Here is a 27,408-nt window from a genome sequence, read left to right on the forward strand (position 1 = left end):
GGGGGACTGTGATTGCGACGAACAACCAGGAAGCGGCCGGGTTGGGAGCTGTCCCCGGTTCTCCCCGCTTTGCTGGCGAGGCCGCCTCCCGGGGTCCTGACACCGCGTTCCTCTGTCCCGCGTGGCCCCTGCCACGACCTGGGCTCCGGCCCGGGGCCGTCACTCCGGAGCCGCCATGTCATCCGACTTCGAAGGCTACGAGCAGGACTTCGCGGTGCTCACGGCAGAGATCACCGGCAAGATTGCGAGGGTCCCCCGACTCCCACCTGGTGAGAGCCCTGACCCGGCGGGCGGGGGTGGCCCCGGGGGCGCCGCGGCTCGGGGGCGGGGCGGGGGGCGCGTCTCTAAGGCGCCAGGTGGTGCCGGGGCCCTCCCGGAGCGACGCAGCTGCCCTCGCTGCAGGGTGAAGGGACCGTCCGGGCTGGCTCCAGGAGCGCCGGGAAGAGCCTCCTGGGCTGGCGTCCGCGCCTCACCGCCTCGTCCCTTGCACTACCTTGGGCTCGTTTCTCGGAGTCCTCGGTTTTCGTGTCGTTTTTTGTTTCATTTGTGAAAGGGAGATGCGAGTTTTCAAACGGAGCGAGTGAATGCATCAAGATCATGGGTCCAAAAAAAAAAAAAAAAAAAAATTGAGAAAAAAAAAAAAAAAAAAAGGTCATGGGTCTGCAATACACAGTCCTGTTGTTTTGTTAGCCATGATAGTATCCCAGGCGGCAGAACAGGCCGGTTAAGAGCCATGGTGCCAGGATTCGGATCCCAGCTCTGTCACTTGAAAGTCGGGGCACTTAGGAAAGTTTCTTCATTTAAAAAAAAAAAAAAAAAAAAGGAAAGTTTCTTAAACCTCTCCCAGCTTTCTCCTTCTCGGTCAGTAGGGGAGAGCTAGCCAGTCGTACGTCTCTCTCGTGGAGTTGTGGAGATTAAATGATTTAACATACGGAAAGCCCTGTTTTGGTGCAAGCTGCTATAAATCATTAGTATCTTTCACACCCCTCCACCCCACTTCTTATTTCTCATCCTTCTTGGGAGACCGTAACCCAATTTTCTGTAACACCTGGTACAGTTTTTCTCGCTTTAAAAATTCCACGTATCCTACCTATAACTGTTCTTGATTTTGATTTTTGTGGGTTTTTAAATTTTTAAAAATATTTTATTATGTATTTATTTATTTATTCATTTATTTATTTATTAGAGCATGGGCACAGGGGCAAAGGACAGAGGGAGAAGGAGAAGACTCACCCCCGAGCAGGGAGCCGCCTGCCAAAGGGCTCCATCCCAGCACCTGGGATCATGACCTGAGTTGAAGGCAGACACTTAACCAGCTGAGCCACCCGGGCTCCCCTTGCTTTTGTGTTTTAGCATAACTTACTTTCCATGCTCAACTGTCAACTTGGCATTTACCTAGAAAGGGCTCAGAAAAAATGTTTAAGTAAATGAACAGATGAATATGACATTTGGTAATTTCTTTGTTATGTGAGACACTGTTTTAGGATTTATCTTTCCCTAAATACAGATTTAACTTGAGTGGTTAGCTACAGATAGGATTATTACTTTTAGCTTAGTTTTGTTAAGGAAATTGAACCATCGTCTGGATTTGGGCCTACCTGGCTCTGGGGTGTAGTGCGTAGAAAAGGGGATGCTCACTGATCTGTGAACTGGTGGGCAGCTTCCTGTTTCCCACCTCGTTAGTCAATCCTTGATGTCAGCAGTAACCTCTGCAGGACCTAAGTTGACATTCCTATTTCCCTTTCCCTACTTCCCCCAAACGTGCGTGTTTATAAATAATTTTCTTCCTTTATTTGTTTTTCTTTCCCCTTCCCTCACCTATTTTCTATTAATAGGGACATTTGCTTGAAACCAGGATCTCTGAACTTACACCCCACTGATCTCCTGAAGTCCCAGTTAGTTCTGGAGAGGTGGATGATGTCTTAAAGAGGTTTATGAGCCCAAGTGAGGGAACAGGAGGAGAAAACCAAGGTAGCATATATCACCGAGCTCTGCTGCCTCAGAGATTTTTGTGGAGAAAATAGCTGATGGCCTCATCACTTCATGATACATCACCTCGCCTCTTCTCTTCAGTTCTGCCTTTCTCCACTGCCCAAGACCATCTTGATTTTTATTATCCTGGTTGCTGGAGACTTCTTCCTTTGACTTGAGTCCCAGAGTTTCAGGACTTGTGATTTCAGTTGGATTTTTGTTCATTTTTAATTGTAACAGTTTTAAAAGAGAAGCATTTTCTATTTGGGCTAATAGATTTTTGTACTGGGAAGATGTTTTATATAAAGTAATAAAGTCATCCATGGGTGCAAAGTTGTAAAACCTGTTTCTAAGAAAACAGATTTTGTTACAGTTGATTTTTTTTCTTGTCTTTATGTTTTAATGTAACCATTCTTACTATATAGAAGGAAACCTTTAAGTGCCTTAAAAATAAAGGCTTGACTTGCCTTGCATCTGGTATAATGTAAAGCCCAAACATAGGAGCTTCAGTGGAATTGAAGGAAGACTGTTTAGCTGGCAATGGAAAAATGCTTACTGATTTGACTAATTGAATGACAGTAATTCTTTAAAAATGTAGTAGTTTCCCTGTTAATAGTTACTTATGCTTGCTCCCTTTATAATCTGTTTCTAATTGATAAATAGAAAAGGATGAATGAAAAGTATATCCATGTCGTTATGAATTTCAGATATAGGTCTGTGGACTAACAATATGTACCACCATTTAAAAAGTATAATTAAAAGTAATTATAGTCTCTTTCTGAATAGCATTAGTGGTTGACCTAGAGGAGATAAACTATAATTTACTTGAGTTGAGAAGTTCAAAATCGGACCAAACTTTGCAGCCAGAGTGGTTCTTTCTCCAACTTATTAACTTATTTAAATTGAAGTAGAGTGAGTAGGATTGATTATAATGAACTTCAATCTCTGCTGTGCATGTATGATGTATTAAAGTGTTATCACCAGAGAGAATAGAAAAGATTGAGTATCTTAAAACTTCATTTGAAAAAAGAAATTTTATTATTCTGTGACATGTTTTAAGCAATAAAAAGACTTTGCTCTTAAACTGAAGTGTTTGAATTTAACTAATTTTAGTACCTGGATTAATGAAACAAATCAGTCCCTTCTTAGGTAGTATTCTTATGGCACTGTATTTGAAATTTAATTTTGGTGATTAGAGTTCTGTGGTAAAGTCAAGAAAATGGGTGGGTGCAAACCATAACTAATACTAATTATGAAGTTCTTTTTTCTTTGGTGAAGAATTCTAAATGGGGGATATTTTGCAGAGGTTCCATTACATCAAGCAGGCACCCCCAAGAATCTTAAATGTTCTTCTGCAATTATTTGCTTACTTCATTTACAGAGAGAATAATGGTCTTTTGTGACTCCTACCACTTGTAAGATTCACACGTGACATCGGATCTGTTTAGAATCTCTGCTCTGCTGCTTACTAGATGTGCAATCTTGGGCAAATCACTTGGCCTCTCTAAGCCTGCTTCCTTCATCCTTAAGTTCAGGAGAGGAGATAATTGCTTCAACCTTACAGTGTTGTAAAAAAATCAAATGGAAGAAAGCCTGGAACACACTAGCACAATTTTCTTCCCAGAAAATGTGCAGAATAAATTAGCTATTAGCAGTATTCTTCCCACTGCTGAAGACAACAGGTGGTAGAGTTAGTCAGGACCCAGCTTCACAGACTGTGATATTAATTGAACTCTTAAAGGAAACTTGGACCTCAATTCTTGCTTCCTTTTCTGCCTAGACTAGAGTTAGGTGGATCTCTCTTGCTGAATGCCTACATTTGAAAGGATATGAGTGATCAGGGTTTTTTGGATATGAAATGGAATTGAACTTTGAACTCAGGATATCAAGGACGGAGGCAGAAGAGAGAAAGTTGTGAGGCAAGACAGGTGTCCTTTCTGGAAGAAAATGCTCAAGTCTCTCGCATTAGTTATGTCAATCCTTGAAGGCTTTTGGAGACTATCTAGGCATAGCCATGAATGGAAGAAGCTGTAAATGTTCCATAATTTTCTCTTGCATTTGTAGTTGTAGTAGTTGTAGGTGGGAGAATTCAGAAAAGTCCGCTTTTACTTATGAATATTGTGGTTTGCGTTTGTATGTGGCTTTGGAGCTGTAATATCCACATGTATCTGAGTGCTTGAAATGTGGATACAGAATGAAATGATAATATTTTGGATATATGGAGCTAGATTATTAAAACTTAATGTGCATATATTAAAATTAATTTTATTTGTTCCTTTTTACTTTTTAAAATGTAGATGCTAGAATATTTAAAATTACACATGTGACTTGCATGCATTACATTTCTGTTGTTCTAGAGAGTTAGAGTTGAAGAGATGGTTCCAGTCCTAATTCAAGAATTTAGGTGCGCAGTAATTGAATTGACATACTTTAATCCCATTCCCACACTCTTATCCCAGAGGGACTGCTCTTCCTTCAACAATGTAATTAAGCTGATAATGCCTTCATTGATTTTTTTAAAAATAACTTTTAATTTCAGAACAGGTATAGATTTATAGAAAAATCACAAAGATAATACAGAGAACCCCTACATATCCAGTGCCTTGTTTCCTCTATTGATAACATCATATATTACTATGATACATTTGTTGTTGCAGCCAGTGAACCCCTACTGATATATTATAATTAAATGAAGTCCATATTTGTTTAGATTTCCTTATCTTTGTTTATCTGTTTATTTTATTTAATGTCCTTTCAGTATTCTAGGATCCAGTCAGGATACTACAAAACATTTAGCAGTTATGCTTCCTTATGTTCTTCTTAGCTATGACAGTTTTCTAAGGCTTTTCTCTAGACTTCAGTTTAGAGGAGTACTAGTAGGATATATTATAGAATATTCCTTGGTTGGGATTTGCCTGATATTTTTCTCATGATCAGAATGAGTTATAGGATTGGGGGAAGAAGATCAGAGAAATAAAACACTATTTTTTTTTATCACATATCAAAAATATACTATAACATAACTTAATCGCTCACTACTGATGCTAATTAACTGATCGCCTGGCCAAGGTAGTGTTTGTCAGGTTTCTCCACTGTAAAGTTATTCTTTTGCCTCTTTTCCATACTCTTTGGAAGAAAATCCTATGCATAGCCCACACAGGAGTTGGGATCACATTTTACCTCCTTGAAAGTTTAACATCTGTGTAAATCATTTGGAATTCTCTATAGAGGAGATATTGTCTGTTCTTCATTTACTTGGTCATTTATATCCATGGATTCATGATATTTTATTCTTTGTATTATATTCCAATACTACTTTATTTTGTTGCTCAAATTATTCCAGCTTTAACCTTTGGAAGCCCTTTTAGCTGGCTTCTGTGTCCTTTGATACACCCCTATCATTTCAGGTTTGGTTTTTGGTTTTTTTGTTTTTCCTTTTTAGCCCTTTCTTACTTTCTAATATTATAAGATATTCCAATAGCATCTTGTATTTTCCCTATTCCAGTCCCACAGTCAGTCATTTCTACAAGTCGTACTCCCATTTATTGTGAAATGGTGTTAGAAACCAAGATCTAGGGGCACCTCGGTGACTCAGTTGGTTAAGCATCTGCCTTCACCTCAGGTCATGCTCCCAGGGTCCTGGGATTGAGCCCCACTTTGGGCTCCCTGCTCAGCGGGGAGACTGCTTCTTCCTCTGCCTGCTGCCCCCTCTGCTTTTCTCTTTCTCTCTCTCTCTCTCTCAAATAAATAAAATATTTAACAAACGAACAAAAAACCCCAAGATATAGGAGCATATGGGTGGCTTTAAGAGTCTGATTCTTGATTGCCTCTCAGGTCATGATCTCAAGGTCATGAGCTCAAGCCCCGTGTCAGCCTCCATGTTGAGTGTGGAGCCTGCTTGGGATTCTTTTCTCTCCCTCTCTCACAGCCCCCCCCCCTTAAAAAATCTTTAATAAAACAAGATCTGGATACAAGGTACACTCATTGCTATTGGAGTATTATTGCTTCTAGTCCCTCTGAGCTGACAGATAAGGAAGTACATGTGTACAGTAAATATGTATATATACATATTAATAAGTATTTGTATATGTAAGCTTACAGATATAAGCTAAACAGGAGTTCATATTGCTATCACCAGCTCTGATCCATTATTATATAGATCATTCTAGAATGGCTTTGTTTCAGTATTGATCATTTTCTACCATGCTAGAAAATGCTACCATGCTACCATAGTGTAGCATTAGTAATATATCCATTTTTAAGTTCTCTAATTTAAAAGGTCCTCTATTAGTGGTTTTACTCCACAGTTCCCAGTACGTAGTTTCTTCTGCTATTTTATCTAAAAGTATCTACATTGCATAAAGACAGGTATCTGTAAGTGAATTCAAGTTAGCTCTGACACTTATACTACTTTATGAGGGATGGTGGGTACAAGGCTAACTAAGCACTTCTTTTAATACTAACAAAACATGCTATGTAGATTTGTTTGTATAGCACTAAACACTTCTGTTAATATTGAGTGCACAAGAAGAGATCATACTCTGCAAAGACTTATGTGTATACCAGCATTCGTCAAGTCCATTTGCCAAAAAAAAAAAAAAAAAAAAAAAAAAAGGTGATGAAATTTGTTTAGTGTATTTTATATAGTACATCAGAGGTTAAGAGCTCAGTTCTGGGCAGCAGACCTTGTTGGAATTCCAACTCTGCAATTTATTAGCTGTTTAACTTTGGAGAAATTAATCACTCTGTGTTTATGTACTTGCCTGAGAATGGGATAATACTGGTATTTCTAAAGGGCCGTTTTGAGGATTGGCTGTGCTAATGTTCAACACACAGCCCTGTGAAAATAATGATAGCTGTTAGTTATGGAGTTCTGAGTCCTAGGAACGTGCCGTTTGTAAAGGGGATGACATTTGGTGTGGAAAGCATGAAGCTCTCTTGGAAATTACATAGGAATAGTGCTAGAAGGCTGCCAAAACTTAATGTTGAAAGATTATTTCCAAGGTCATCTCATTCAGTCAGTCTCTTTTCCTTCTTCCTCATTCATGCTTTCCTCCTAAATCATAACCTTTTCGTTCTTCTCTTAACGTGTGGAACACTGGAGAGGGCTAAATTCAGAGTTAGGACAGAGCTATGTCAAGAGTGATCCCTGCCTCCAAGGAGCTGAAAATGAAGGTGAGGGGGAAAGTACAGAAAGCACCTTCTCGTGACCATCAGAGCCACTAGAGGTCTGGGAATTCAGAGGAGATAAGATCTGTCCCAGGAAATCACCTTGAGGAGAGATAGGATTTAGCAGACAAAAATGGGGAAAGGTATGTTAAGTGGGTGTGGTGAGTATCTATTGTTTTGGACTCTCCAGAAGCCTCTATGCTGTCTTCTGAGAGCAGCACCTTAGTTTTCCAGTGAGAAACTACCTAAACCCAGTCTTGGTGGAACTGACAGGCCGCTGCTGTGCCCAATTCAGGTCAATGTGCACATATTCAGAGAATGTTTGCTGGGATTCAAATTTTGGGCAGACTGAACCAAGAAGAGAGCATGGCATTGCTGCTCAAGACTCTCCTTTTGCAAGGACTGTCAGTGAGTTCCTGCTTCCTTAGTACCCCGAGCCACCCTAGGAACTGTCCTTTCTGAATCTGGGGGCTCATTTTTAAAATTGACTCTATGAGCCACTCCATTTTATTCTAATAAGATTCCCCCTCTAATTCTAACAACTATCTTTCTAATAAATTCCATTTTTTGGCTTAGGTTAGCCAGAATCAATTCAACCAAAGAACCCTAAATGGTAGCTTAAAACAAAAAGTTAGCAGGAATAAGGGAGAGAGAGAGGGTGGGGGTGGTGTTTGGCTGATAATGAATAGTCTGTCTGGTTAGCGTGTAGCATGCACACTGGAAAGGTAGTAGTTGGAAATAAAGTTAAAAAGGTTGTTGGATCTGGAATGTGGAGGACCTTCACTGCTGGGCTCAAGTGATGCAATCAAAGCCACATTTTAGTAAGATTAAGTGGTAGAGAGGAGCAAGTATGAAGACAGGGAAAGCAAGGTGGTTGGCAGCATAACTTCTTTTGTAAATGTTTTTACCGTCCTACATTGTTTATTCAATTAACCATCATTTTTCAAGAACTGATCATATGGGGTGCCTGGGAGGCTCAGTGGTTGAGTGTCTGCCTTTGGCTCAGGTCGTGATCCTAGAATTTGGGGATCAAGTCCCGCATCCGGCTCCCCGCAAGGAGCCTGCTTCTCCCTCTGCCTATGTCTCTGCCTCTCTGTCTCTCTCCGTCTGTGTGTGTGTCTCCCATGAAAAAATAAATAAAAATATGACAGTCTCAGTGCTAGATTTTAGGACTATAAAGATAATTTAGACATGATTAAAACCCCCAACCTAGAAGATGAATCAGACCTGTATATGTAAGAGATAAATTATCAAAATTAGATAGGAGTTGTTGGTGTTTTCTGTAAGAAAGAGTGGCTAACTCTCTTGTTGGATTAGGAAAGGCTTCGAAGAGGTGATTTCTGAAGCAAGTTTTGCATAGCAGTTTGCCAGGCAGTCACAGTGGAGTTGGGCATAGGCATTGGGATTAAAGGTCTTGGGTCCTGGAAATATATCAGGATTAGAGATAAAGACTTGGGATCATAAATGTATAATATGACAGCTTAAAAATGGGAGTGGATGAAATTGTCCAGGGACATGGATCATAGTCTGAACTCCCAGGAATACCGACAGGTTGGAGGATAAATGGAAGCAAAGGATGCTGGCAGAGGACCCTGAGTCAGAAGTGAGTGTGTGAGAGGATCAGAAAATCAGTCTCCTGGAAGCCAGGAGCAGAAAAAGTGATAGGATGGGAGGAACAGAATGTCAGATGCTACAAGATTAATTGAAAGTAGGACCAGAGAATGTGCATTGGTTTGGGCAAAGGAAAAGTCATCAGATTTAGAGTCATTTCAGTGGGCTGACGGTGAGAGTGAGATTACTGGGAGGAAATGGGGAGATGAGGAAGGAAAACATGACTGTGGATAGAAGACAGAGAAATTGGTAACAAAGGCAAATACAGGACAAGGAAAGCTTCTTCCTCTGTTTTGTTTTGTTTATGAGAAAAACTGGTGCTTATTAGTCTTGGAGGTCCAGCATGGACTTTCCTAACAACTGAACACCTTACAGGAAACAGATGTTCCTTCCACTGTGTAAATGCATAATCTCACTCTTGGTCCAAGATGGGCTTGTCTTATTTCGTATTCTGCTCTGGCTTAAAAACAGTGTGCTCTGCTATAACGTGTGGAGATGTTGGACAGATTGACGTGTACCAGGAGCAAATAAATTAGGGGTTCAGTATTGTCTAGCCTTCTGAAGAGCTAGTCATCTCCTGAATATTATACTCATTTCAAGCTTCATGACTAATCTAGTTTGTTGTATTAGTTGATCATCATTAGGTTCACAGAAACCTAACTTTAAAGATTTATTTTTATTTATTTACTTGTTTGTTTATTTATTTATGAGAAATAGTGCATGCAGTGGGGAGGGGCAAAGGGAGAGGGAGAGAGAGTCTTAATCAGACTCCACATTGAGCACAGGGCTCGATGTGGGGCTTGATCTTAAGACCCTGAGATCATGACTCAAGCCAAAAACCAAGAGTCAGATGTTTTACTGACCGTACCACCAAGGCACCCCAAAAACCTAACTTTAAATAAAGAAATCTGTTAGTTCAAGAAAACAAATCATGATAAAGTCTGTTTCAGAGTTATCTGGAATGAGAAACTAAATCTATCTACTTACCTACCTATCCCTCAGCTTTGTTTCTTTCTCAATATAGACTTCATTCTTAACCACTATAAGATGGCTCTCCTTATAGCTAGAACAATGGATGCCAACAGCTTCTAGACTGACGTCGTCATAACTCTACCAAAAGAGAGGAAAAGACTTTGCTGTTGCTCTAGGATTTTGATTGGTCTACCTGAGTTATATGCCTATTCTACTTCTACCCACCAGACCAATGTGGCAAGAGGTATTGAGCTACTGGGATTGATTCAGCCTGGGAGAAGCCCGTGCTTTGCTAAGTCACTATGACCAAAGGAACAGGTCATAAAAAGAGATTGCATCTCTCATCCACCTCCTTGGTGGAGAGGAGAGCCTCAAAAAAATTGGGTTATTGCCTGAGAAAAGAAGGGTGCTAGACACAAAACCATAAATGGTCAATATGTTTGCTTAGCACAAAACTTACGTGTAGTCTCTGAATAAATGGACTGATTGTTTTGGAATGGGAGTGAGAAGTTTTCTGAATAAAACTGGAAAAACCTGCTGGAACATGTCTCTCCCAGGAAAGGTAACTACAATTGGGTTATAACTTAATAGTGGTAGAACTTGAATAAACTACTTAGCACTTCATAATTTTATTTATTTTTTTCAATTTTTTTTATTGGAGTTCAAGTTGCCAACATATAACACCCAGTGCTCATCCTGCCAAGAGCACTTCATAATTTTAAAAGTAATTTTACTTGCATCAGCTTTTTGAGCTAGAAAGAGTTAGACATTTTAAATGTCCATTTTAGGAAGTACCAACTGAGTCTCAGAAAAAAAGTTTCTAGTTCAGGATCCCATAACCAGCAAGTAAGTAGTGACTTTGGGTTTAGAATCAATAGTCCTGACTTCAAATATTTCTTCCATTACACCCAATTCTTTTTTTTTTTTTTTTTAAGATTTTATGTATTTGTTTGAAAGAGACAAAGATAGCAGCAGAGTGCAAGTGGGGAGGAGAGGGCGAAGCAGTCTCCTGCCAAGCAGGGAGCCTGACGTGGGGCTGATCCTAAGATCCTCAGATCATGACCTGAACATAAGGCAGACACTTAACTGACTGAGCCACCCAGGTGACCCTCATTACACCCAATTCTTTTTTTTTATATTACCCTAAATTCTTAATCAAACTACAGTCTTTTAAAGGATCGTAAGATCATGCCCATTTTCAGGAATTGTTGTGGTATGTGACTTTTTTCCCCAAGTTTTTATTTAAATTCCAGTTAGTTAATATACAATGTACTATTAGTATTGTGTGTAGAATTTAGTGATTCATCACGTACATTCAGCACCTAGTGCTCATCTCTGCAAGTACACTCCTTCACCCATCACACATTTAACCCATGTGACTTTTAAATTGTATTCATAAGGGACGCCTGGGTGGCTCAGTGGTTGAGCATCTGCCTTTGGCTCAGGGAGTGATCCTGGGATCCAGAATCAAGTCCCACATAGGGCTTCTTTCAGGGAGCCTGCTTCTCCCTCTGCCTGTGTCTCTCATGAATAAATAAATAAAACCTTTTTTAAAAAATTGTATTCATAAGTCATTTATTCACAGTTTATTAAACTCATGACTCTGAACACTTCTCGTGCAAGCACTGAATCTGCTGCAGTTGATACAGTTTCTCCTAAAGACAAACTAATTTTCTGTTTTCTCTTGGAAATATTATGGCATCTTTTCATAATTAGGTACTCCGTAGGATTATATATATATATTTTTTTTAATTTTTATTTATTTATGATAGTCACAGAGAGAGAGAGAGAGGCAGGGACACAGGCAGAGGGAGAAGCAGGCTCCATGCACCGGAAGCCCGATGTGGGACTCGATCCCGGGTCTCCAGGATCACGCCCTGGGCCAAAGGCAGGCGCCAAACCGCTGCGCCACCCAGGGATCCCCCGTAGGATTATATATTATATATCTCCACATCAGTGGGATAAAGTGGTTCCTAACCCACCAAAGAATGATCCAGTCATTTGCCTGATGTGGTAATTCTCTACTCTGACCAGAAAGGAAAAGGTATATAAAAATAGAAGTTTTCATTTAAATTTACTTGTATTCTTAGCAATTCCTTGGTATTGATTTTTTGTTTCAGATGAGAAGAAGCAAATGGTTGCAAATGTGGAGAAACAGCTCGAAGAAGCAAGAGAACTGGTAGGTACAGACTTGGTCATGTGTTTTAACTTACAACCAGAGCCATTTCTGCTGACGCCTTCCTCTAGCCTGTTTTATATTATGCAGAACTGTGAAACATTTCTGATTAGCATTTTATAATTTGGACTTCACCAGTTAAATTGAAGAGAATTAACAGTTTCTTGGGATTTTATTCTTCTTAATAAAGGTGATTCATTAAAGGTCTACTTTTAATTTTTATTCCTTTGTAATACTTTTCATAGTAGCTGGAAATAGCTCAAGCTTGTTAAAAGCATACTGAGTACCAAACATTGGGTTAAGCATACTCCTTGCTTTATAATATTTAATTTTCACACAAGGCCTGTGAGACAAATGCTATTCATCAGAAAGTGTTAAGGATCTGAGATGTTCCCGTACTTGCTTTGTAACAGGTATGCTTGCCACAGTTTCATTGATGTTGGCGGAAGATAGGAGATTTCTAGATCAGAGACAAAAGAATTCTACGACAACAGAAGGTGCTGCCCAAGGTTCCTGAGCCCCAATTCCCACAGGGTGACGCAGGTTCACTGGGAAGACTGCCTAACACAGCAGAATACCTGCTAGGGATGGAACCTGGAGCCTGGGAAATGCCCTGAGCTTCGTAGCAGCCTGTGAGCAAGCTTGCTGTTTGTCCCAGAGGGACGCAGGATTTCCTCCCCTAGGGTTGCTCTGTGTGAATACAACCCTGAGAAATGGCTTGAGAAAGGAGCTGTCAGGGCCTTGCATTCTTGGCACATCCAGCAAGACATGTGGGAGCGTGAGAGACCCATGGAGGAGGGATTCTCAGTGCTTTTATTGCCCCCATTTTGTAGATGGGGAAACCGAGGCCTAGAAAGATTAAGTAACTTTGAAGTCCCACACCAGCAAATGGTGGATTGCGGGCTTGTATTTAAATATGGTAAACTCAGAGCTCTAGCTCATCCACGACTTTCTGATATAAACAGATTTGCAAATCAGGGAACAAAGAATATTAAAAGGTTTTATGTCCCACTGTTTTTTTTTTATATATATAAATTTATTTTTTATTGGTGTTCAATTTGCCAACATATAGAATAACACCCAGTGCTCATCCCATCAAGTGCCCCCTTCAGTGCCCGTCACCCAGTCACCCCCACCCCCCACCCACCTCCCTTTCTACCACCCCTAGTTTGTTTCCCAGAATTAGGAGTCTCTCATGTTCTGTCCACTATTCGGTTTTAAAGCCAAGTATCACAAGTACGACTCTGCTTGCTACTGCATCATGGTCCTGAGTAAGAATGTTGCTTTCCTAAATACTGAAGGGCACTGCATGGTGTTCCTTTGGTATGTACTTACTCATGTACTAGAACAGTTCCCTAAGTGTGTTTCTTGTGACTGCTGTTACTAGTTCAAGTAAGTTTGGGAAACTGACTAGCTTAAATAGAATTGGAGGTTGGCATATTTTTCAGTTGTTTTTTTGCTACAGAATCTTCTTGGCCCCTTAAAGAGGCTGAGAGGCATTATGAATCTCTAAGAAGGAGATTCATAGGAGGTATATAAAGTGTGGAGCATTTCCAAGCTTATTTGACTGACTGACTTTTGTTAACAGGGTCATACACAAGGAGCTGCCACTTTAGGGGGTCTGAAGAAATAGGTGGCTGTCATTCCCCATAGCACAGCAGAGTGCCCAACTTCACTCTGTGACTCTGAGGGCCAAGGTAGCAAGCTGCTGCCACTGCTCTTTGTCACTGGCTCTTTTCTAGCTGTCAAAATGTCGCATGACCTCTATGCCCCCAAGATCAACATCTCATCTGCAGTGCTGTTGCCCTGGCAGCTTTGCTTCCAACTCCTCTGCTTCAAATGTTTGCCTCACTTTTGAAAGTTTCTCCCTTTTAGCAAATGCTTTTCCCCTTACTTTCTGTTCTTTCTATATTCAACTATTTCTCTCATGCTTCCTGGCCTTGACCTAAAAAGACTGACCTCTAGAGACCAGCGCTGCCGGTCAGGACACTCCTTCCTTCTGGCTGGCAAGATGACCATAAATAGTACAGTACAGTTGTTTGGATCTTGAGTTGACCTCTTATATTGTTGCTGAGTTCCCAGGAGCAGTTCTTTTGCCTCAGAATCTGGTTTTGGGGCAGCCCGGGTGACTCAGCACTTTAGCACCTGCCTTTGGCCCGGGGCATGATCCTGGAGTCCTGGGATCGAGTCCCACGTCGGGCTCCCTGCGTGGAGCCTGCTTCTCCCTCTGCCTGTGTCTCTGCCTCTCTCTCTCTCTCTCTGTCTCTCAAGAATAAATAAATAAAATCTTAAAAAAAAAAAAAAAAGAATCTTGTGTTTTGGCTTGTTGAGCCATCAGTGTACTCAATGATGTTAGAAAGCTGATTTCCTAATAACCAAGATTTTACTGTACCAAGAAATGTAAAACATATTTAGACCCTCATGGAGCTTGAAGTCATCCCCAGTCATGACCAACACCAAAGTTCTAAGATATGTGTTTCTACTTGTTTAAAATGATCAGACAGCTGATTTACTTAATTTCGATGACATCCTTGTTAAGGACACTGTTTATTGCATTACATCTTCTCCTTTGGATGAGGATCGTGGCAGAAAAACTTCTTTTTTATTTCACTTATTAGGATTACTTGTATTTCTGCCAAACAACTGCTTTGTATTAATCTCTCGGACACTGTCTTGTGATTACCATGTCTCTTGCTTCATGTTGGCTGTCTGAATGTTGTAACAACACAAAACATGTTCATGTTAGCCGTATTTCTGGTTTCATTGAAATTGCTTGTAGTGTGTTTCCTTTTTTTCTTTCTTATCTGCTTTTAATTTTGTTTTCAGTGTGTTTATAAAGTGCTATAAGCAGAAGTGTAGTTAACTCTCAGATTTTCACTTATATGTACTTAGGCAGTTACTTGGATAATCCTCCTCATCTTGTTAGAAGTAGGTACTTAATGATGATTTCAGAGAATTTTTTTTTTAAATTTTTAAAACTTTTTTTTGTTAGAGTGCACGGGGTGGGGGACAGAGGCGGAGGGAAAAGTAGACTCCCCAGGGAGCAGGGAGCCCAACATGGGGCTCAATCACTGGACCCCGTGATCATGACCAGAGCCGAAGGTAGATGCCCAACTGACTGAGCCACCCAGACACCCTCAGAGAAGTATTTTAAAAATTACCTTTCTGAGTAACTGTTTAATTTATTGGTGCTTCACATTTTTGTTGAGACATGGTAATCATATAAAATAGTCACTGTTTAAATCAAGGCTAATTCAATCTCTCTCTCTCTCTCTCTCTTTTTCTCTCTCTCTCTTTAATAAAAATTAAGGCCTGTGAATTGAAACATGGTTTATCTGAGAGCTACTATTGTTATTCAGTCTCTAACGCTGGACAAGTAAGAGTTTTATTAGTTAGTCATGCAAGTAATTCATTAGAATGCTTTATTTTTTTTTATTTTTATTTTTTTATTTTTTTTTTCATTAGAATGCTTTAAAAGGTAAAATATATAGCAGCATTTTTGGATGTGAGTTTATTTGACATGGCCTGAGCCAAATTGCTGTTGGTGGTGGTTTTTATTTTTCAATGCCAGTTATAAATAAGCTGCCTCTAATACCTTGTGTCTGTACTTGGTGTATTTCTTCAGCATCATCAGTAATCATCTCTACTATTATTAACATTCATCCAGTGATTACCAAGCAAGAGACACTGTTGTAAGCACATTAGAGGAATTAGAACATATAATCTTTACAGCTGTCCTACAAAAGACATACTATTTTTAGAAATGAGAAAAGTAAGGCCCAGAGGAGTTAATAAACCTGTCCGAGGCTGCACAACGAGTACATAGCGGAGCCTATCATGTGGACGCAGGCGTCTGACTCGAAAGCCTATGTTCTTTTTTTAAATTTTTTTATTTCTTTTTCTTTTTTTTATTTTTATTTTTTTTTATTTATGATAGTCACACACAGAGAGAGAGAGAGGCAGAGACATCGGCAGAGGGAGAAGCAGGCTCCATGCACCGGGAGCCTGACGTGGGATTCGATCCCAGGTATCCAGGATCATGCCCTGGGCCAAAGGCAGGCGCCAAACCGCTGCGCCACCCAGGGATCCCAAAAGCCTATGTTCTTTACCATCACACTATTTCTGTATTGCCTCTTATTAAATGTGCATGTGTTCTATCCAAAGTGTTATTAATTCCAGATTATTGAAAAGTATGCTGCTATGATTTCAGTGAGCTTTGTATAATTTAGCAGATTACTGTTTCCATTTAATGCCATGTCAACATGGTTATAAAGTTAGGAGTTAGGCTGGAGGTTGAGATCACATATTGGTTGGCATGTGATTTCCTAATCAGAAAAGAATTTCCAGAAGAATTTTACCAAATAACTAAGGCTGGGCTGACATTTTATAGATTAAGGGTAGAAATAAATGGTTTGGTTTTTTTAATGTTCCTTTAGTCTTGGTGGCTTGGGGCCAGAAGACCAAACCAGGTGGGGTTGGATTGAAGGATAGGACACACTAAAGGTATTAAAGTTGTTATATTTGAGAATGTTTGAATTGATACATATTTAAAACAACAACAACAACAACCATTCTTGACAACATGAGTGCTTTTACACTCTGCATGTCACTAGCAAGCACTCAGGAACTATTTGTTCCTGAGTGCAAAAGTGAAGCACAGAAGCAGCCCCAATATTACTTGATCATGGGCAACTAGCTCTCTCTGCCTGGCCCCACAGGTGTAAAACGAGAAATTGGGATTAAATCCTTTCAGCTCTAAATGTCTGGCCAAATGAAGTATAAACATATGGTTGAAGTCACATTTTCCTCTTACCCTGCCAGCTTGAACAGATGGATCTGGAAGTCCGAGAGATACCACCTCAAAGTCGAGGAATGTACAGCAACAGAATGCGAAGCTACAAGCAAGAAATGGGCAAACTTGAAACAGATTTTGTGAGTCAGATTTCACCCTTTGATATTTACCAGTCTCTCAACTGAGTTTTCACCTGTGTTTTCTATTGTTTCCTTCACATGCCTCAGTTAGCCTGACATGCATGATCTCTAGGAGCTGGTGTAAGACATAGGCCTGGCTTTTGTTGTTTATGGCTCGGAGTGTGGGGGTGGGGGCTAAAAATCCTTGAAGAGCTAGCTAATGATGGAATATGAAGTATGTTGGATTCATGACTCACAGATCCAAAGCAGGTTGTCCTCTGAGTTTAAATAGTATTTGTTGATACTTAACAATTATTACAGTTTTGAAACTCAATTTTGGGCCTTTCTTAGTTGGCAGCCTTTCTGATGCAGTGTTCATAGATGGACTTCAGGAGCCCATGAATGTCCTGAAATTATATAGGTATTTTTGGATGTCCATTTCTATGTGCACTTTTTTCCTGGGCTAGACACTATGGACTCTATTACAGTCTTTAAAGGATACGTTACACTCCTCCCACCAAAAGGACAAAAGGGATTCAATTAATAGTTTATACAAGTGGTCCTTTATACCAGTTGCCCCATGAGAATATTTAGCTTTCTCTTCCTATATGTCTGACTTTCAACTCTACCTACTTCATAGCAAATCTAAGTATATAGATTTAAACATATAATGTTGAAATTGTTAGTAATTAGCAAGTAGTAGGTGTATAAAAGATAGAGCTGAGCAATTCCACTTCTGGGTGTATATCCCAAAGAATTGAAAGCAGAGTTTTTATATTTTCACACCCATGTCCATAGCAGCATGACTCACGATACCAAAAGATGGAGGCAACGCAAGTGTCCAGCAACAGATGAATGAATAAACAAAATATGATACATGCATATGATGGGGTATTACTCAGCCTTAAAAATGGTGGAAATTCTAACATATGCTATGACATGGCATAACATGATATGCTTGAGAACATTACACTAAGTGAAATAAGCCAGTCACAAAAGACAAATAGTATATGATTCCATTTATATTATGTACATTGAGTAGTCAAATTTAAGAGACAGAAAATAGAATGGCAGGTGCAAGAGACTGGAGAGAGGGAGAAATAGGCAGTTGTTTAATGAGTATAAAGTTTCAGTTTTGTACGACGAAAGGTTCTGGAGATTTGTTGCTCAACATGTGAATATATTTAACACTATTAAGCTGTACACTTAAAAATGGTTCAGATGGCAAATTTTATATTATGTATATTTTACTACTTGAAAAAAAAAGAAGATACAGGTGAAGAAAGATCTGAGCTTTACCTGTAAGTTATGGAGGAGTCATGTCTTGGTGTGTGAATCAATTTTATTTCTGACCCTGGAGTCCAAATTTGTAAAGAAATTCAAGAATTTATAAGATCTTTCTGCCTCTCTTCCTGCCTTAGGTGTTTCACTTACAGAGGCTGAGCCTCTAGGCTATGGTGCTACCAGACCTAGTAGCCTAGTAGGATCTGGAGATAGGGTGATTTGTAGTTATGCATGTTTATTTTATATTTAGATGGATATTTTCCTATGAAGTTGAGATAGGCTCTGTCTGTGACTCTGATGCAATTGCCTTTTAAATTGTGTTTCTATTAATTAAAAAATAAAAAATTGGAATCCACAATGGTCCTAAATTCAGAAGTGAAATGTGGGATGCCTGGGTGGCTCAGCGATTGAGCATCTGCCTTTGGCTCATGATCCCGGAGTCCTGGGATCGAGTCCTGCATCAGGCTCCCTGCAGGAAGCCTGCTTCTCCCTCTACCTATGTCTCTGCCTCTCTCTTTCTGTCTCTCATGAATAGATTTGAAAAAAAAAATGTTGGAAAAGAAAAAAAGAAATATAATTGCCTAGCTCCTGTGCTCTGTGCTAGATAAAACCTTCTCTAACTGCTTTGTGAAAGGTGGGTTCTCTTAGCAAGAATATTAGATATAGTGAGAAAATTAAATTGATTTGAGAACTTGACAACTCAAATTTATACTTAGACAATTATAATAAAAATTAATGTTTCAATTTATTTAAAAAATTTATTTATTTATTCATGAGAGACACATAGAGAGAGAGGCAGAGACACAGGCAGAAGGAAAAGCAGGCTCCATGCAGGGAACCCGATGTGGGACTCGATCCCAGGACTCCAGGATCATGCCCTGGGCCGAAGGGCAGGTGCTCAACCACTGAGCCACCCAGGGATCCCCTAATCTTTCAATTTAAATGATGAAAGTAAAGTATTTATGAGGGTCGTTTAAGTTTGCTAACCTCATCTTTGTGAAATGCCTTTATTAAAGATTTATTTCTTGGTTTTTAAAATCACTAACTCTATTAGTTTGTAGGGGCTGCCATAATAAAGTACCACAGACCAGATGGTTTAAACAACAGAAATTTATTTTCTCACAGTTCTAGAGGCTGAGAGTCTAGGATCAAGAAATCAGTAGGGTTGGTTTCTTCTGAGGCCTTTCGCTTTGGCTTGGAGATGCCCATCTTCTCCTTGGGTCTTCACATGGTCTTCTCTCTGCTTGTGTCTTTGTTTTGATTTCTTCTTCTTCTTCTTTTTTTTTAATCTTTTAGATTTCATTATTTTATTTTATTTTATTTTATTTTATTTTAATTTTTTAATAATAAGTTTATTTTTTATTGGTGTTCAATTTGCCAACATACAGAATAACACCCAGTGCTCATCCCGTCAAGTGCCCCCCTAAGTGCCCGTCACCAATTCACCCCCACCCCCCGCCCTCCTCCCCTTCCATCACCCCTAGTTCGTTTCCCAGAGATGCAGATGCAATGCAACGCCAGGACACCTGCACCCCGATGTTTATAGCAGCAATGTCCACAATAGCCAAACTGTGGAAGGAGCCTCGGTGTCCATCGAAAGATTTCTTCTTCTTGTAAGGAGACCGGTCACATTGGATTAGAGCCCAATGACCTAATGGCATTGTTGTAACTCAGTTAACTCTCCTCCAAATGCATTCACTTTCTGAGGTGCAAGAGTTAGTCCCTCAACATATGAATTGAGGTAGACACAATTCAGCTCATAACACTGAATGTAGTTTTAATCTTCCTATTTTTTTTTCAGAAATTAAATCCCTTCTATTGCTTATAAGTCAATTAGCTCAATCTTCAGTTTTTTTTTGTTTTTTTTGTTTTTTTTTTTTTTGTCTCCTAAGGAGTATAATCTGGCTAGAGTCCTTTAGATATTTGAATATTGTATGCTTGGGTAAGTATTTCTTAGGCATATTTTCTGTTCTAAAGGAAAATGGAACCAGTGACTATGATCTGAACATTTATTCTCCAGGCTATCATTAAAAATTCATGTGTTTATGTGTATAATTGTTAGCACAACTTTCTTCTCCTGTGTCAGAAAGCATGCTTTACCACTATCAGCCCCCACCTTCCATGGTATAGTGACTTAGAGTTTTAAGATTTCATTTATTTGAAAGAGTGAATGAGAGAGAGAGAGAGAGAGAGAGAGAGCGTGAAAGAGCAGGGGGAGGGGCAGTGGGGGAGGGAGAGGCAGACTTCCCTGCTGAGCAAGGAGCCTGACGCAGGGCTCTATGCCAGGACCCTGGGATCCTGACCTGAGCCAAAGGCAGATGCTTAATGACTGAGCCATTCAGGCGCCCTGTGACTTACGGTTTATAAAGTGCTCTAACATACACCACTTCATTTCATTGTATGAAGAGTAGACAGAGTCAATGTGGATGACTCTCCCCATTTTACACATGATAGAACCAAGAGGTGCCAGTTGATTCTGGATGCCATTCAGCACATCCTCATTCTCAAGCCTGGCTGTGTGTGAGACACTGCCCTCAGTGCTTGGAAAAAGCTGTAATTAAGATAAAGTTCTTGTTCTCATGGGATTTAAATCCTAGTGGGGAAGACAAAAAACAAATAAACAAATACATATATATCATAATTTCAGGTAGTGATGAGTGCTATAAATGACAGTAAAGTAAGTAAATGGGTAAGAGTGGCTAGCACAGTGGTTGTGGCTGTTTTTGCTAGGATGTTCTCTGTGGTGTGAGTGAAAAAGGAAAAGGTTTACAGAGGGAGGCAGAAGAAAGATCTACAAGGGCATCATGGGTATGATGAAGACCTTGGCTTTTACTCTGTTTGGTTGAGAAGCCATTGGGGGCCTTCGAGAAGTGGGTGGTCCTTTGATTCTCTAAAAGCTTCCCTCACTTTCCTGTACCCCATCGCCTGAGATATTTGAACAGAATATAGAAAATATTTACATAATTCCTTTTTGATTTGTATATCCTTTTTATATTTCTTTTGTTTTTAAGGGAATGAAGAATATCTTCTTAAAGATATTTGATCATTTTCTAATGGTGATACACCTAGAAACATTGAACCCCAAGAAATATAGCACAGATGGTCCTTCATGTCTCATTTGCAACATTTATTGCAAATGAAGCAGATGTGCTGTTCCCTTTGTAACACTGAGACTTTGGGGGATTTTTGTAACAATGAAGAAGGGCAGAGGAAGGCTGGATACTTCTTTCTTTGTCTACTTGTTTTCTTTTCTTGGTCCCTCCTCCTCCTCTGCCTGTTCCTCAGACAACTGGATTCTTTTTTTTTTTTTTTTTTTTTTTTGACACTGAGTACGTTTTTATTGGAGACAACTGGATTCTTCAGGCTTCTCCACTTACTCCCACTGTCTTATTGTGTGTGGCATCATCCACTCCTGTGGCTTCAATGACCACTTCTGTACCAACCTGCATTTCTAATCCAGACCTCTATAGATCTAGATTCATAGTTCTTACTACTTACTTTACTCCACAGTTCCTTAAACACAAACACTTAATTTGACAAATTCTAGTCACTTCCAAGTTATTTAATTTCTTCCTCTCCATCACTTTGCACATCCAGTTGATCACTGAGAATCAGCAATCCTGCAACTTATCTCTCACTTTCATCTCCATTACTGGAAGCTTTCATATTTTTCCATCTCAATGTTTGTAGTAGCCTTTCCTTCTCCTAATTCTTCTCCTGTGCTAAACCACCCTCTGCACCAGTCTCGAATTATCTTTCTAACACACTGATCTGAATATGTCACATTGTTCCACAATATCCTATAGAGTGCTCATTGCCAGCTGAATAATATCCAGGTCAGCTTGTAGGCTTTCTGTTCTGTTCCATTGCTTCTTCACATATCTAGGAATTTTATTATATGCTTGGTACTGTGGATCATACATTGTTAAAAGCCTAGATTTTGTTGGTTTCCTTTAGAGCAGTGCATTCTCAACCTTTTCTTCATTATCTCCCCCTAAGGAACCTTTTTGGACTTTTTTTTTTCAATTGCCCCTTCCTGAATATAAATAATAGTGAAAGGGAATATAAGGGAAGGGAGAAGAAATGTGTGGGAAATATCAGAAAGGGAGACAGAACATAAAGACTCCTAACTCTGGGAAATGAACTAGGGGTGGTGGAAGGGGAGGAGGGCGGGGGGTAGGGGTGAATGGGTGATGGGCACTGAGGGGGGCACTTGACGGGATGAGCACTGGGTGTTATTCTGTATGTTGATAAATTGAACACCAATAAAAAATAAATTTATTTTTTAAAAATTGCCCCTTCCTCCTCCCACCCTCATGAAATTTTAACACTATAGACATTGTAGATCTGTACATACTATGACCCTTTGGAGAGCCCTGTGTCTTTCTGATATCTAAAAATCTACATCCTCCCAAGAATCAATTTTTGCCTTTGTGGTATGATATCACCTCTGATGAAAATGCATGTTTTAGAGAATTTTTTCCTTTTTTTTTTTTTAAGTAAGCTTTATGCCTAGCATGGGGCTTGAACTCACAACTCTGAGATCAATGGTTACATGTTCTCCTGACTGAGCTAGCCAGGCACTCCTTTGAGAATGTTAAACTTTATTTGGGCAGGCAGGTAACTTACTATCAATTTAGATTGATCCTCTCAAGGCCTATTGTTAAGATGTTTTGGGACATGTCTAGAGTAGACCTACTTTTGAGGTATGGTTCTTCTTGGTTTCCACTTGAGTGACTGGAGCATTCAATGACCTCTCTACCTTATGTTTGGTCAGAATTCTGTCTCTCTGTCTGGCTGCCCTCCAGAAACTCCATGCCATCCATAGCTCCCCAATACCTGTTCTCTGTGGGATCTTGCCCTCTGCATATGCAAATTCATTTTCAACCATATATTCATTTTCACCTCTTTATAGATTTCTGGAGCCCCTTTTCTGTGTAGCTCCCTTCTCTATATTAACCTGCTAAATTCTCTCCATCTCAATCCCAAATTCCAGTGTCTGCCCAGTGTCACTTAGGCCCAGTGACATGCTATGCTCCATTTGGGCTCTGCCTCCCCATGCTGTAGTCTGAAAGGTACCTATAGGCTGAGAACCACAGCAACTGTAAGGCTCATTTCAAGTGTTTCTCTTCCCCCAAAGGATTATAATTCTACACTGCCTATTGTAGTTTTTGAAAACAATCATTACATACATTTTGTCCATTTTTATAGTCGTTTAGAGTGGGAGGATTAGTCTTGTACCAATTGCTCTGTCATGACTGGCATAAAAATTCAGTGTATTTTTAGTGTTTATTAGTATTTAGCAAATAATGCATCTGAAAATAAATAATAGTCTCCTGTTTATAATGACTCATATCATAGGTTTTACTTTGTAACTGAGAAAATAACTACTTAAAGGAATTTAAAATTCTGGTTATAATTTGTATTCATAATTGTGGGAAGTTTAAGGGAAGGCAATTGTCATCATTGTGTTCCTTTTTATATTGTTGGTATTCCTGATGATTCTGTTCATTCACCTGTCTCCATTATCCTGAACATTTAGCCTCTTGTAGCCTCCTGGTGTTCATTTTTGGCTTCTTAGGGTCTCATTGGAAGCTAGGAATGTTAGGTCCTGAGAAATTAGAATCTAGGCATCTCATTTTTAGATGAGGAAATGCAAGACGATGAGGAAGACCAAATGACTTACCTTAAAGTCACACTGTTATTTTTGTTTTAAAGATTTTATTTATTTATTCATGAGAGACACACACAGAGAGAAAGAGGCAGAGACATAGGCAGAGGGAGAAGCAGGCTTCATGCAAGGAGCCCAATGCGGGACTCGATCCCAGGTCTCCAGGATCATACCCTGAAGGCAGGCGCTAAACCGCTGAGCCACCGGGCTGCCCAAGTCATACTGTTATTAGAGCCAGGGCCAGAATCACATCGTCTAAACACACTTTCTTATGTTTTCTCCATGATCCTTTGCAATTCCCCATCTCCAATTTCACATTTCCATAAGAAATCAATTTAACACCCTCTTCATGTATTTGAAAACACTTTTAAAATTAGAATTCATATTTTTACATTGATCTGGTAATTTCTTTCCTCAATATTCACGTAAGGTTAGCTAGAGCAGAGTCATGTCAGGATATTCTAGGAAAACAAACCAACCCAAAGGGAGGAATACTAGTAGAGGGTTTTTCAAGTTTAAGATTATTGTTTGTTTCTTAAGAAAATAAAATTAATCAAACAAAAAACGCCTACAAAAGAGTCCTCACACTTTATAAAATGTTTGACCAAGTCTTATAAGTAGAAAAAGAAGGAACAAGTACATGATGTACCAGGATAAGGTTCCAAAAGTTACGTGAGGACATGGGCGGTGAACGCCTTTTCCATCTGCTATTGTACTGTGGTGCTAGCGCCATCTTGTGGTTTATTTGTGTAGTTGCATGATCTTTTTTCTTGTAACAAAGCTGAACTTCCTTGAAGACGGATGCACGCACACAGCATTTGGGGTGGAGGAACTGATTGTAATGAATGTTAGAAGTAGAGCTTTTTAGCCCCCGTCTCAAGTTCACTTCTATCCCAGGTCATTGGCGACCGAATGCTGTCCTTTTCCTGTTTGGCAGACTATGTGATGTGATTGTTAGACCAGCTCCTAGTGCAAAGCTGTCTACATCAGAGAATGGCACTTCTATTGACAGTCTCAGCAGTGAGGCTGAATGGTCCTAGAAACCCAACTACCTGCAGACTATCGGAGTTGGTCCCTTAGGTCAGGGTTCAAAGGATGTTGTGGAACAGCTTGAAGCTTTTACTGCTACTACCTGCACTCTCTCTTTTAACAGGTGAATGGACAACTTGAGTGTCTGAGTTTATGAGTGAAGCCAGTAGCCGTATTCTATTTTTTTTTTTAAGTCTAAGACAGACTAAAGAAGTGCAAATGAGAAAGCTGAACTCTTTTAAATTTTGATTTTTGTTGAAAGGTCAAGAACTTGATGCTTCTGTTTACATTTTATCTTTTTTGTTCTTATGACTCCCTGGGATATTTTACTTCTATTCTGTGGAAGCTGTAGAAAACCATGAAATCATGTTTTAGAGATTTAAATAGTGTCAGTGGTAATATGTTGTAATTATAGCATCAACGTATCCTCCTTGCAGGAACATAAGTGCATTCTAGAAGGAAATTAGACAGCCAAAGTGGACAGAACCATTCCAGAAAAGCAATTTACTTCTACTATATGCAATTAATAAATATGATTTATTTAAAACAATTTTAATTAGATTTGTTGTTTGATTCTCTGTAAAAATAATACCTGCTCATTCAAAAATATTCTGAAAATAAAGACGAGTAGAAAGAAGAAAAAAAAATCACTTATCCTTATTCCCCCAAAGATCCACATTTTACATTTTGATTTGTTTTTTTTAGTCCTCCTCCCTTCCCATCTCCCTTGCATAATTTATTGTTTTATTTTACATAATAATGATGTTTCTCAACCCATGCTTTTTCCACCTTATTTTTTTCCACCTTATTTTTAACACAAAATTCTAACATTGGTATTTTTCAACTCTATAAATTCAGAATCATTTTAGTGGGTGCATAATATTTCAGTCAGTGATACTAGTTCATCTTTTGTTGAATTATAATATATTTCCATTTATTCCCTTTATAACTTGTGCCATGATGAACATATTAGAACAGGATTATTTTATCAGGGTCATTTCTCAGAGGGCAAATTACCAAGTCAAAGGGTTTCAACAATATAATGGCTTTTATTTTTTAATAAATATTCCTTGGAATTATTTTAGGTATTTTTTTAAAATAAATATCCATTGGAATTACATTTTTATTGGGACTCCTTAGATCATTTTTGTTGTACTTTCTCCATATCTTCTCTGTGTTAGAATGTGATAAGAAATAAAATCATAGGCCAACCAGGCCTAACAACTTAAAATACATTGCTTATTTAATCCACAATTACATGAGAAAGATACTGTTACCTGCCATTATGGAGATTTTACAACTCTAAAATTAGATACAACTGAGATCTTGTTTTAAGTTACTCTTCTATGGAAGATATATTAATATTGGTAAGGTAAGCAGATATTCATGCCTCTCCATATCTGGTTTAAAACCAAACCCATTTTACCTTTTCAGTATTTCTTAATCACAGGATTTTAGTTATCTTGATATGACTTGGTCCTTAAGGGAGAAAGTAATACTGCATTTATGTGCACATATGTGATTTTCCTTGTTTGTAGTTATTTCCTAAGACCATTGTTCCTAAGGCCCTGCTGGGTAAAACTGTAAAAAAAAAAAAAAAAAAAAAAAAAAAAAAATCATCAGGCAAATAGCCTTCTTTGTTTGTAGGATTCTCATTCCAGGCATTGACCCTGGTAAATCTTCTGCTCATGAAGCCTCCAATAATTCCAGAGGCTGACACAGGAAATGGACCCACCAGATTGGGAAGAAACGAAAGTCTATTTTTGGCTGTAGTGATGCCAGAAGGGGGCTGATCTGAACATATATGTCACTCTGGCCTCTTAATCTAAATGCTGTAAAAGGTTCATGTTCTTGACCCTTCTCCACACCATATATACTTGAATGGAACAGTAGTGTGCATTAAATATCTTATCATTGGTCTTATGTACTGAATTTGAAGTTGGTCTTAATAGATTTTCTCAACTTCGGAAGCTCTGGACACTTTCTTCCAGTGTGCCTTTTTTTTTTTTATGATGACTGTTTTGGGCTTGAGATCATTGTCTTTAGCTCCTGTAGAGCTGGATGACCTGCAAAAATAACTTCCACATCCACTATAGTGATTCACCAAGTTGAAGTGTGTACTGGTACAAATACATGTATGTGTGTGTGCACTCACACATTCTCTGTGTGTAGGTTATTTAATTGGTGCCAGATCTCTGATTGGACTTTGCAATTTTGTTGGAATGTTTTTTCTTACCTAAACTTATGAATTTTTTTAAATCATTGAAATTAAAGTTATAGTGCCATTTTATGGCAGAAGGAGCAAATTTTTGTCATGATATAAGACATTTCTAGCAGTTTGAGTTTTCTAAGCAGATGAAATGTATATTTTACAATGCTAAACTGCTTTAAAACAAAAAGAATATTGGTTTTAATGTAGTTGTCTCTGCTTATAATCCTTTTTAAATGACTTCACAAATTATTATCAGCTTTTCTGTTGTGTGCTTGTTTTGTCATGCCTCTTTGATCTTACCTAAGAGATACAGAGGAAAGGTAAAAAAAAAAAAAACAGGTAAGATTTTTGAAAGATTAATCACAAACCCGTGGCAAATTTGGCTTCATTGTTAGTCACTAG

At 39.1% G+C, this 27,408-nt stretch overlaps 1 protein-coding gene across 9 annotated transcripts in view; it reads left to right on the top strand.

Annotated features, from left to right (window-relative positions):
* The first annotated feature begins 8 nt into the window (after window positions 1–8).
* Window positions 9–27,408, top strand: part of VTI1A (vesicle transport through interaction with t-SNAREs 1A) — a 357,804-nt gene continuing 330,404 nt past the window's right edge. For 8 of the 9 annotated variants that reach the window (XM_025993649.2, XM_025993631.2, XM_025993659.2 and 5 more), the window contains exons 1-3: window positions 137–269; window positions 11,844–11,902; window positions 16,721–16,831. In XM_025993649.2, coding sequence (XP_025849434.1) covers window positions 176–269; window positions 11,844–11,902; window positions 16,721–16,831 — 264 coding nt within the window. In that variant the 5' untranslated portion in view covers window positions 137–175. Of the gene's footprint in view, window positions 270–11,843; window positions 11,903–16,720; window positions 16,832–27,408 lie in introns of all 9 variants that reach the window. The other variant, XM_025993640.2, reaches the window with a different exon arrangement.

Source organism: Vulpes vulpes, chromosome 15 (assembly GCF_048418805.1).
Source record: "Vulpes vulpes isolate BD-2025 chromosome 15, VulVul3, whole genome shotgun sequence".
Lineage (NCBI taxonomy): Eukaryota > Metazoa > Chordata > Mammalia > Carnivora > Canidae > Vulpes > Vulpes vulpes.